This window comes from Hesperophylax consimilis, chromosome 29 (genome assembly GCF_061612785.1).
Source record: "Hesperophylax consimilis isolate HC1 chromosome 29, BYU_Hcon_1.0, whole genome shotgun sequence".
NCBI lineage: Eukaryota > Metazoa > Arthropoda > Insecta > Trichoptera > Limnephilidae > Hesperophylax > Hesperophylax consimilis.
The window spans coordinates 16,187,938-16,200,055 of record NC_142864.1 but is presented as its reverse complement, the minus strand read 5'-3'; the positions used below and the strand labels follow the sequence as shown (position 1 = coordinate 16,200,055).

Here is a 12,118-nt window from a genome sequence, read left to right as displayed (position 1 = left end):
GTGAAAATAAATATATAAATAACAGATCAGTTTATAACAAACCAGTTTATGACAGTAGACCTCGCGTCCAATTATGTCTCTAATTATATCTTATTTAACAAATCAAAACCAAAATTGTGAAACAACAGAAATTAATTAAATAAAAATTTACTTGGACACGCAGGGATTTGAACCCGCGACCACAAGCTTGCTAGTCGAGAGCCTTACCCCTTCATCAGTGGATTGATTCACAAACAGAAATAAAAATTGTAATATAAAACACAAACACAGGGGACATACGAACCGTGCAAGCAAACGGATGAGGCTTCAGCATGGTTCTTTAGTTTAAAGAAAAACACGTACACTTATTTAAAAAATACTAAAGGGATTATAAGAATATTGCTTACGTTTCTACCCCGAGGGAAGTCATCGCACATGGGGCCCCCCATGCTCATGTGGTGTTCCTGAGGGCCCCCAGGACCCCCGCAGTCTCCCATTGAGCCGCCGTCCATCATGATGCCACCTGAGTTTTATAAAAATCAATTAATAAAATCTCTAATATTAACATACATAATCCTTTTAAATATGGTGGGTGAGCATAGACATATGAATATTAGTAGACCTGCCCTAAGTGATTAAAAGCGTATTATCCCCACTCCCCATACCGGTTCCATTGGAGCCGGCTGGGCTCGCGTATGGCCTCAAGTGAAATTTGAAAACGTGACGTCATCATTCTTGTGCGAACTATGGTCGAGGCATCATCGGTTCATTTTGCGAAATAACACGGCAAAATGTTGACTTTTACTATGAAAACTTGTAAAAATAGATGTGAAAAAGAGAATAAACCCAATTGTCGTATTACATTCCATATATAAGCATTATTTTACTTTATTTTAAGCATATTCACATCGTATAATATAGATCAGTTTTAGAAACATATACTATCACATCGAGACACGTCTGGACGTGAAACACAAAGCTGGTTGGTTGCTGGGAAGTAAATTATGAACATTTATAAAAGTGTCTTAACTAAATACATAAACGAAATATTCGACTCTGAAAATAGAAGAAATTTATTTTGCCGAATTTGGACTTCGCAAATTTGTTCATAACGTGGCGAGTAATTTGCGCTCCCATGTAAAAATGTCTATTCATTCAAAAGCAGATTTTACTTTTAAGAAGTAAATGGTGATATTATAATGCGAGATGCCTATTTACTGTCAGATTGATTTATTGACGAATCACAGTCAGCTTCACTCCCTTCGTTCTTCAACAGTTGATTTTACCCCTCGCCATTATCTTCTCGTCTATTAATTCCTATGTCTGTGTGGGTGGGTGATTATTAATTTCTGAGATTTCTCTACATGAGGGAGTATGGCTACTGCCCGTGGCTCTACCGACTTTCTTTTGGGTATGCTCGGAATGAACCATTTACGTGTCAGAAGGGATGTACAAACATTTCTTTAGACTGATTCGTGGATGGTTTGAAAACTCTTCTATCATGGAGAACATTCATTTCTATGTTCGCGATGGTTATCTCCGTCACCGACAATATAGACTATTCTATCTCCTGGCCTGCAGGACTAACTTTCCAATGGTCATGTCGGTGGGGAGAATAAATCTTGCTGTTGAACAATATCAATTCGGATATGGACACATTTAGCATCAATGAAGCTGTCATTAAAATTCAAGCTCTGTTACTACTAGTATAGTTGATATATCCAATGTCTATATCTGATATATTAACCTCTCAGACAAAGACTTTTATTTACTGTGTGTTCCTTTGAGAACTGTCAAAACGTGATAATTTTTGTGTTATTTACGAGTTTTGCTAAAAGCTTCATAACTCATGTTTTGGGAAACGTAGCCTCATTCTAAAAAATGTTTTGGAAAGATTATGAAATCCACTATCGCATTGTGTTGTTATACGTAAATATTTGCCTTTCTAAATATACATTTTATGAAAACGTCAAAAATATGTAAAAATCGCTGACCATTATTTCAAAGCTGTGAAAAATGTACTTTTTTCTGAGTATCATAAAGAAATAACACTTTATATATTGAAGAAATATAATTAAAAACTATTAGTCACCTCAAAATATTAACCGTCCAAACTAAAATATTTATAATAAATTATTTAGAAACGCAATAAATTATGAACGAACAAGATGACAGATCCAATCGGCTTAGATAATGCACCTCTACGTTCCATAGATATTCTTGAATACAGACGCGTAGCGTTATTCATTATCGATACTGTTTTTTTAAATCATGGCAATCTGTATACTAGTGATGGAAATAAATCAATTTTTGTAAAATCTCGCGCATCTACGTGAAAATACTTTCTAATGTCTTGACCGCTATTATCATATTTACGTCTTTTGACGTTCTAATGTTCTGAGTGGTTAATACTCTAAGATTCAATTCAATTCATCTCAATATTCAAAGAGAAATGTTGAACATTTCCATGCAGATGCAACTAAGGGTTTTTACCTGCTGGTTAATTTAATAATTCTTCTTTAGAAATTTATTTCAAAATGAACAATTTTGTAGTAATGTTTTTAAAATAATAAATTGAATTGAATAATTATTGTTTATAGAGAATTAACACCTATTATGAAAGTACAGATAATATAAATTTAATATAATAAAGAATTGTTACCATTCATAGCGTTGATATTGGCCCCTGGCATCATTCTGGGTCCACCCATCATACAAGGCTTCATCCCTCCCATCGGATTACCCATGCGCTAGAATACGTACAAAAGTTATTAAAATGAACAAAAGGGTAGTTATAAAAATGATTATTTCCAGATAAATATTTGTATTAAGTTACCCCCATAGGTCCCGAGCAAGGTCTGTTCATGTGCATATCCTGACACATTTGAGGTTTCATATCTGGTCCGCCGCACTGCTGCCCTCTCATCCCGCCCTTCATACACGGGCCCATCGGCCCCATGGGCCCCATCCCCTGACCCATGGGCCCGTTCGGCCCCATCATGCCTGACATCGGCCCGTTTGGACCCATTGGACCGTTGGGACCCATCCCGGACATCGGGCCGTTCCCGCCCATGGGGCCGTTCTGCCCCATGTTCGGGCCCATAGGACCGTTATGCCCCATTGGGCCGTTTGGCCCCATTTGACAACTCGGCCCGTTGGGTCCCATCGGACCCATTGGTCCCATGTTTCCGGGGCAATTTTGTCCCATCGGCCCGCCCATTTGATTAGGATTGAAACCCATATTGGGCCCCGAATTAGAATTAGGCGGCATGTTTGGGTTTTGACCCATTTGATTCTGTTCATTAGGATTTTGTGATGGGTCCATCATTTGTCCCTGATTGGGTCCTTGGGGCCCTCCTGGACCCATTCCGGACTCTGGGAACAACATCTGTTGCATTTTTCTTATTGTCGCAAGTTGTTCTTCTCTATGGGCTCTTTGCTGTGGCGTTAAGTTCTCATCTGGTATTTTTACACCTGCAAACATTAAACAGAATCATTAGCAAAAATAGCTACAAATAAAAAACTTGAATTATTAAATTATTAATATTATTATTGTTTAGTTAAACAAATTTACCATTTTTTTATACCATATTTAGAAGACATGAAAGAAAAGAGAATATATGAACATAACAAATTTTAAAATTTCACACACAATATAAACAATTATTAATGTAAAGGAATATAAACAGTTCTACATCCAATATACCTTCTACAGCACACTAAAACTTGAATTAACTAAAATGTTGATCAAAATTAATAAAAGTGCCTAAAATAATGAATCAGTAACAACATCAGACCTTTTTATGATTGTGAAAAGAATGACTGATAATGTATTGTAATGTCACCAATACAACTAAATGAAGTAAAACAAAATAAAAGGGTGACAATTCACAGTGCATGATCGTATCTATGATTGAAGAAGATGATTACAAGCTAAAAAAAATGAATGGTAACACTACGAAATTTAAGTCACAAAATAAAAGCTCTACAGCAGGGGTCTGCTAATCAGGACAAATTACCCCAAATTGGGTAAAAATGAAAATATCGGCGGTACAGCTCAGTAAACAAAATGTGCAGGTACCTAAATAAATATTATTTTATAAGTTAGGTTAATTATTATCAAAGTTATGTTTGCAGTTATATTTTTAATTTGGGGGGGCGGGAACCATTTATTGGATAACCGACCCCTACTCTAAAGGATTGAATTTTAATGAAATTTTGTATTTTTTAAAGCCGAGCTACAGTCAAACATGAGAGTCTCGAGTGTATCTTAGGAATTAAGAAAAAAATTTACTGGCGGAGAATTTGGTAAAAATTTACGAGATAAATCAAGGAGGTTGTCTCCTATTTTTATAAAAATGTAATATATTTAAAGAGTTCATTAATGACGACAGTAAAAATCAGTTTTTCGATATCCCCAAAAATGAAGTTACGAGCTTTCGAGGTGATCTTGGGTAAAACATGTCTCATGACACGCGTGTAATCTCATGTAAGGCGTGTCTAGTGATATCACACTAGACTCGATTCAGTACAATTCATAATTCCAACGGCAGCGCCAGTCATTGCGTGTATCTCACAAGTTTATCGACTGGCCGCAAGTATCTTGGCCGTAAGTAATCTTCATTACTATTCGGTATTTTCCAAAAATTCTAAAAGTTCTCTCCTCGGCATGCTCTAATTAATATGATACATTTATAAAAACATGAAATTTCGCTGTAGGAGACAACCTCATTGATACATCAATTAACATGGTATGACTGTAGCAGTTTTTGCTAAATTTGAATCTAGTAAAATACAGTGAAACACTATTAGAAGGTTCTCCAATGAACATAAAATGTGGGGGAGTTTTTTAAAATCAGACTTTAAACTCTGGAAAACTGTTCGTGCACCAGTGACAAGAATTTTTTCCCGCCGTCAAACCAAATTTCGCCCTAGCTGGAATTTTTCAATATGCGGTTTAAACCTGTACGCCATGAGAAAGTGCATAAACATTTGCACTTGAAACACTTAAAGTTCAATTTTGGTTTCCATTTATGATTTCACTCAAAAAGGGTCTGGTGTTCCACAGGATAAGGGACAGGAAAAATCTAAACTTTTAAACCGATTCAATGCAAATCCCGATAATAGTGAGGTTATGTATCTTTGCAATCAATGAAGTTCTCGAAAATAGTCATTGTCAATTTTTATAGCACTGTGAGAGATACCCAAGCGATTTTTTCTTCGTTTTGTAGGTATAACATTCTTCTGTAGAAATCTATTAATGTCGATATTGATAATTCAACGTTTTTAGGGTTAGGTCAGGTTAGGCTGATAATCGTCTTCCATGCGCAAGCGCGCGTGAAAATATTGCTGCACATGTGGAAATAGTATGTACGTGCATTCAATGCGTGTGGTCGAATATGATAATGTTGATATTTAAATAGATGAATGTGATAACTACCTATTATCTGACATTATGAAATTTCAAATGGTAAGTAAAAAAAAAAGGTTTTTATGGAAAGTTCATCTTGAATAATCTATTCCGCACGGACATCATAATACCGATCTGCAGTGAAAAGATAAAGCATACAATTTATTGAGTGGCAATTTCTTAAAAGGTTCACTGCCAGCCTTGGACAATGAAGACTTGGAAAACTTAGCCATGTAAACTTGGAAAGCTCTGTCACCCATATTCAATACGCTATAACTTTAAACCTAGAGCAGGTAGTCAAAAAACCGCTCTCCTACAAGAATTTTTGATTCATTCAAGCACAGGGCTAGCACAAAAACAAAACGTCGCTACAGTTGCTGGAATTTCAGGGAGCTTTGAAAGTAATAACTATAATATAAATTAACCTAACCTAATCAATTAACGGGTGCGTAATTTCACAAAACATTTTAACTCTGCCAAATGGCGGAGTTGGCTGTGAACCTATTAAGGGGGTATTTCACTATCTCTGATTATGTTCTGACTAAGCACTAATCCGCGGATTAGTCATTTTTTCGTTTTCACTATATTTGAATAACGCTAACGCTCGGGTTAAAGTTTGATTTAACTAATCAGTGCTCGAACCTCACGTTAGGCGCTATTCCTCGAATCAAAGATGGCGTCAAAACATTCCGAGTTTGACAGCGGAGAAGTGAGTCGAATTTTGTTGCGAATTATTATGGATACCGAGGTTTTTGATTTACAGAAGCAGGTGAAAGGGCAGCGATGCGAAGGCCGCGAGTTTTAAGAGCTCGAATGAATTTGAATGCTTGTATGATCCATCCTGAATTATTTGATTGTGTTCAAAATAAGAAACTATGTATTAATTCGACACGAATCTATCTAAAATGACCTGATAATCAACATAACATAACCAAAAAAATGCACACTTTGCGGTGTAGCGGGAAACTTGTCAATTGGCGTTGACGTTAGCATTCCATAGACATTGCGGCAAAACATGACAGCCGTTGTAGTAGATTGGGTAACTGCAAACATTTTGCGATGTTGCCAGACTATTTCGAGTGTTATCTATCCGGAAGCTCGGCAACAATGGTGAAACGGTCGCCGTTGAATAACGAAGTTATTCTGATCTTTAAAGCCAGCCAACGGCTAGCTATTCAGATATTTAGCCCGACATAGTAAAATACCCCCTAAGTGGGTTACACCGTAATATGATATATGCAAACTATTGATTGGCCAATGATTGAATGGGTGACAGTGTCGAGTGTAGCTGGTATCGAATGAGAAGAAGTAACAAACGTGAGTCAGACGAGTGGTGCGCGTTCATAAGGCTGGGATGGGTCAGAAATAACATGACGTATTATGCAAACTACTGATTGGCGAGGTATTCATTTGGTGCCAGTGTCGTGTGTAGCTAGTATCGAATGATAAGAAGTAACAAACATGAGTCGGACGAGTGGTGCGCGCGTTCATAAGGCTGGGATGGATCAGAAATAACATGAAGTATTATGCAAACTATTGATCAGCCAGGGATTGATTTGGTGCCAGTGCCGAGGGTAGTGTGGTGTGTAGCTAGTATCAAATGAGAAGAAGTAACAAACGTGAGTCGGACGAGTGGTGCGCGTTCAGAAGACTGGGGTGGGTCAGAAAGCGAATCAGAGGCGTGCCGTGGTAGGCTCCTGCGATATGGCAGCGATAAAAGAATACACACACATGTTAGACAGTTGCGCACATACTTTCTCCGCTCAACTACTAATAACCTACCATTTTTTCAAAGTATTAAAAATAATTTTATAATAATATGTACATATTCTTAATTTACTATTTTCAGATCTACACTTTGAATTGAATGTGAAAATTAATATTTAATTTCCATACAATTCATTTTCCACAAACATCCTTTGTAATCATTTAAATTTCCTTATTCATAATCCATTTAATATAATATTCCTGGTTTAGTTTATAATCCATTTTTAGGTGACATTTCCATAGTATTCTTAACCCCTCAGGCCTCTGGCATATTCTGTCAGAAGGTCAGAGTATTTCCGCTTTGCGATAAAATGCAAATAAATAGAAAATTTGGAAACGTATCCGATAACCACAAACTATATTTGAAAATTGATGAAATACACTTTTAAAATTTACTATTAGAAAAAAACATATAAGTTTTAAATGCAAACATAAAAAAGTTTAAAAAATGACTTACCTTACACTTTTTGTAACTAAAATTACTGATAATGAAAAAAAAGAAAAACACACGCAATTTATTAGACAAATGTACTATAAACGTTATTGTCACCTATCTTTTTTGTCATTTCATATAAAAATAATTGGTAAAAAATTAACAAAGTTTCATAAATTTTTCTAAAATTGCGGTCGGAAACTTTGTTTCATAAAGGAGCACATTTAAATTTTTCTGTGGTTAACTTCTAGATTTGAATATAAAGCTTGGTGTTTTCTCATTCTAATACCGTTTAGATCATATTTTTCACCATGCCAGTAAGACAGACACAGCAATTTCTATGAGACCTATAAGAGGTAAAGCGAACATATTAGCTTGAGGGGTTAATTTCTTTTTTTATAAATCATCCATTTTCAGAAAAAAAATATTCTTAATTATAAGCCATCAATCCATTTTCATATCATATTCTCTATAATTTTCATTCAATTCTCATACATAATATTGTTAACTTCCTTATTTCTTACTTAAGCGATAGCTACCTAAATTTGGGTAGGTGATTTATATGAAATATACTTGTTAATCAGTTGTGTAAAATTTAAAACACTTATTAGTAAGGTGGAATATGTTTAGTCGCTTGTTTGATTAACGCACTTCGCACGGGCGAAAACAAGGGTCCCATTCGAGAAAATAGATTTTGTTTTTAATAGATGTCTTTGAAAATAATACTTGATTTGAATGACTTTTTACATAGTACTCACAGCCAACTATAAAAATTTTGTCTGAAATTAAAGCCTACTTTTGTAATATGACTCCATAAACTGAAGTTAAAGTCAGTGTAGGGCCATTTTTATTTGTAAAAAATTTTGGTTTTATTTTACATTACTTTTTTTTTCGTTTTCGTACAAATCATAAAAAAAACTTTTGCATTTCTGGTGAGGTAAGTGTAAAGATGTATTTCCCGTTCTACGGATTTAAATCTAGTTTCCTTTTCATTAAATATTCTTGCACACAGTAGGCAAGAATTTTTAGATGGGGAAGTTTACAATTTTAAATACATATACATATAGTTGGGACCCTTACAAAGAAATCGGTATAAAATATTTATATAAAAATATCAGACAGCAATGCCTTTTCGCGCAGTCTTGTTGAAAGTAAACGTTGTCCAGATCAATACCATCCAATTCCGGCCATAAAAAATCATTAATCATCTCCCGATAGCGCAATCCATTCACCGTCGTAACTGTTGCTCAAGCCTCATTTTCGAAAAAGTAAGGTCCAATGACTCCGCCGGACCATAAACCCCACCAAACAGTCGCACGTTGAGGATAGAGAGGCTTTTCGACAATAACTCTTGGGTTCTCCGAGCCCCAGATGCGACAATTTTGCTTGTTGACGAAGCCACCGAGGTGGAAATGGGCCTCATCACTCAAGATGATTTTGCATTTGATTAACTCAAGTGAATTTTAATATTTTCAATGCGTTGTTGAAACGTGTATCGTTCCATTTTTATTAATGGCGTAGTTTCTACTTGTCAAATGTCAAAAAATTACAGCTTCAAAAGTAACATCTACCGAAATAGCGGGCTATTCAAAATAACACCTCTTATTGGAAAACCCTGTACATACACACTTCACTATACAAAACATCTATATATAACTATCTAGAATATTCAACAAGACGAAAACTAGCGACATCAGTGTATTCGATCGAAACTTAATAAATAAATTAACAAATTAACTCAAAATAAATTCATATAAATCCTGCCTACAGCTACCTAATTTTGGGTAGCTATCGCTCAAGGGCATTAGCGGTGCTACCCAAATTTGGGTAGCTATCGCTCAAGGGCATCAGCGGTGCTACCCAAATTTGGGTAGCTATCACTCGGTTATAATGATTCATTTAGCATCTTTTCAACATCTGTTAATACTAACTAGTAATTGACTATTCTGTTTCATCCTTTCAGATTCTTACCAAGTAATTATTTCATCCATCAACTGAATTGGCTATTCCAAATTGAACTAAGCACAACACAAATCAATGGGTTTTAAACAATCTGCTGAAATGACCCTATAAAAAGTATTACAAATATCTCCGTAACGGTGGCTCTGACAACAGAACAGAACCAAACTTACCGGATGGAGATAGTCTACCGATAGATACCGATACCGATAGTCATCCTTATCCTCAAAGGTTATCTGTCTCCAGATGATTTGAGTTAGCATATTTCAATTTGGAGAAATTGTAATCAGAACAATAAGTATAAATAATATGTATTAGTAAATAAACAATGGGTGAATAGAATAACAACATACCCTGCAGATTGGGCAGTTTTAGGAGGTCCTGCGGGCTGCCTCCTCCTCTAGGATCCTGCGGGCCACCCTGGCCAGGCCCGGGACCATCCTGCGGCCCGCCCGGGCCCGAGGGACCGCTGTTGGGCCCGTTTGGGTGCATGGAATTCTGGCAGTGGGAAAAACAGGGTCATCAGAATATGTAATAAATTACTACCTTATAATAAATAACAGGGGTCATCAGAATATGTAATAAACTACTATATTATATATAGTAATTTATTACATAATCAACTCTTCTGCCCCAAGTGGCAAGTCACTGCCGGTGACTTAGCAGGGTTGCCCAAGTTCATGCGGTGTATTAAGAGATATTATAAGAGAGGTTGGTTGGTGATGACCTTTTACATCTCCAGCCCGACTCTCTCCACCCATCGCCTTATACCGCAATAAGAGGGATGGATTCATGTGTCACTCCTGGACACACTGACCCTCAGATTCCTACCCACCTTTTCTTTTTTCTTGCCAAAACTTCCTCTCCTTCCTTTACTTAAAAAGAGCCTCCACACAGCATCCCCAAAGATGAGACAGGCCCTGATGAAAATAATTTTCTTCAGGACCTCCTGTGTGGAGCTAAAGTAAAAATTAAAGTGCTAATTTAAAAAATAAAACTTACGTTATCCCACGGCATGTCTCCATCGTTGCCCATTCCGTCCATCCCTCCGCACGGGCCGTTGTTTCCGGGATACCCGTCCATGGGCCCCATCTGCCCCATCTGTCCCATCTGGCCCCCGCCCCCCTTCATCATCATCATCTGTCCGCCTGGGTGGGGACCCCCCCGCATCGGCCCGCCGGGCCCCATCTGCCCCATATTGGGTCCCATCTGGCCCATGTTTGGTCCCATCTGGCCCATATTGGGGCCCATCTGCCCCATGTTGGGGCCCATCTGGCCCATGTTGGGGCCCATCTGACCCATGTTGGGGCCCATCTGGCCCATCATCTGACCGGGATGGTTGGGGCCGGGGCCCATCATGCCCGGAGGACCGCCGGGGCCCCCCGAGCCCCGGATGGCTCCGCGGTTTTTTACCATGGCCAAGTTGTTGAGCCACTGGGCGGGGTTTTGCTTGTTGAATTGGCCCATTTTCAAAGGATGTTTCTAGAAGACAATGAAAAAATTTAATACCATCGACGTATTAGGACAACTTTCAACTGACAACCCACGACATAAATAGTTGTTTCTTATAGTAATTAAGTTGAAACAAAGTTTTATTTCAATAATCTAGTTTAGTCAATATAAGAGTACCTACTCGACACACTAGGCACAAGGACCTATTCAATGTCACCGTTTACAAACAAATAATTATGAAGCAAACTCGCCTACATAGTTCAGCAAACAAATATATGTAACCAATGTAAAAGCCCGTTGGGCGTATAAAAGAGTAAATAAATAAATAAATAATCTATGCGTATAAGAAACTACTGAACACATAAAGTATTAAAAAGCTTTACGGGCTATAATTTAATTTGACCCTAAGGACTAAAATGGCAAATCAGTTATTCCTACCTCCAGATACTTCTTGGTCCCGGGCTGCGCGCAGTGGTATGCGATTATGGACTGGTAGTGCCCCTGCAGAACGGCTTCGGCTCCCTTGTTGGCCAGTTGTGTACTGAATACGAAAATCTGCGACTGCTGTTGGGAATACTGCGTAACACCAGTACGCAAATACATTAGTGGGTGATCACAATTGTTACACACTTATTCATTTTCTGTATTACACATCTAATAAAATAATAATATAACTAACTTTTTGTAAGGCAGTACAAAAGTAATTGTGGGACAATAAAGTCAGGTGCTTGACCCTGGTCAGTTTAGAGCGAGACAGATAGATTAAAGATGTATAAAAGCCCATGTTTTAGTTTGATCTCTCTCTCACAACTGGTAAACAAGTATCCTTAATCTTTGTACTCGGTTATCAATTAACAAAGTAATCAATCTCAGAGTATCATTATATGAATTTCTTCCAGAACCTTCTACTAATAGTGGTACAGTAAAAAACCATATAATAACAGTATATATGGATATATTATACTGTCCATTGAACCAGAAATTAATCTTTGAAAAAAAAAATTATAAAGCTAAAGTAAGTTAGCATAATGTTTTCAACAAAATGACACTGTCTATTGGAGTCTTCTACAATCTCATAAATAGATACATACAAGAAAATGGATGAATTAGTGACCTCT

The 12,118-nt window shown here is 37.1% G+C and overlaps 1 protein-coding gene across 4 annotated transcripts in view; it reads right to left on the bottom strand.

The window, feature by feature from the left end:
* The window catches only part of LOC149409917 (uncharacterized), a 53,987-nt gene that overhangs the window by 27,967 nt on the left and 13,902 nt on the right, over positions 1-12,118 (bottom strand). For 3 of the 4 annotated variants that reach the window (XM_089649314.1, XM_089649317.1, XM_089649315.1), the window contains exons 6-11: positions 11,439-11,576; positions 10,551-11,030; positions 9,902-10,046; positions 2,816-3,453; positions 2,642-2,729; positions 387-502 (exon numbers count right to left, since the gene is read on the bottom strand). In XM_089649314.1, coding sequence (XP_089505440.1) covers positions 387-502; positions 2,642-2,729; positions 2,816-3,453; positions 9,902-10,046; positions 10,551-11,030; positions 11,439-11,576 — 1,605 coding nt within the window. The remainder of the gene's footprint in view (positions 1-386; positions 503-2,641; positions 2,730-2,815; positions 3,454-9,901; positions 10,047-10,550; positions 11,031-11,438; positions 11,577-12,118) is intronic. The other variant, XM_089649316.1, reaches the window with a different exon arrangement.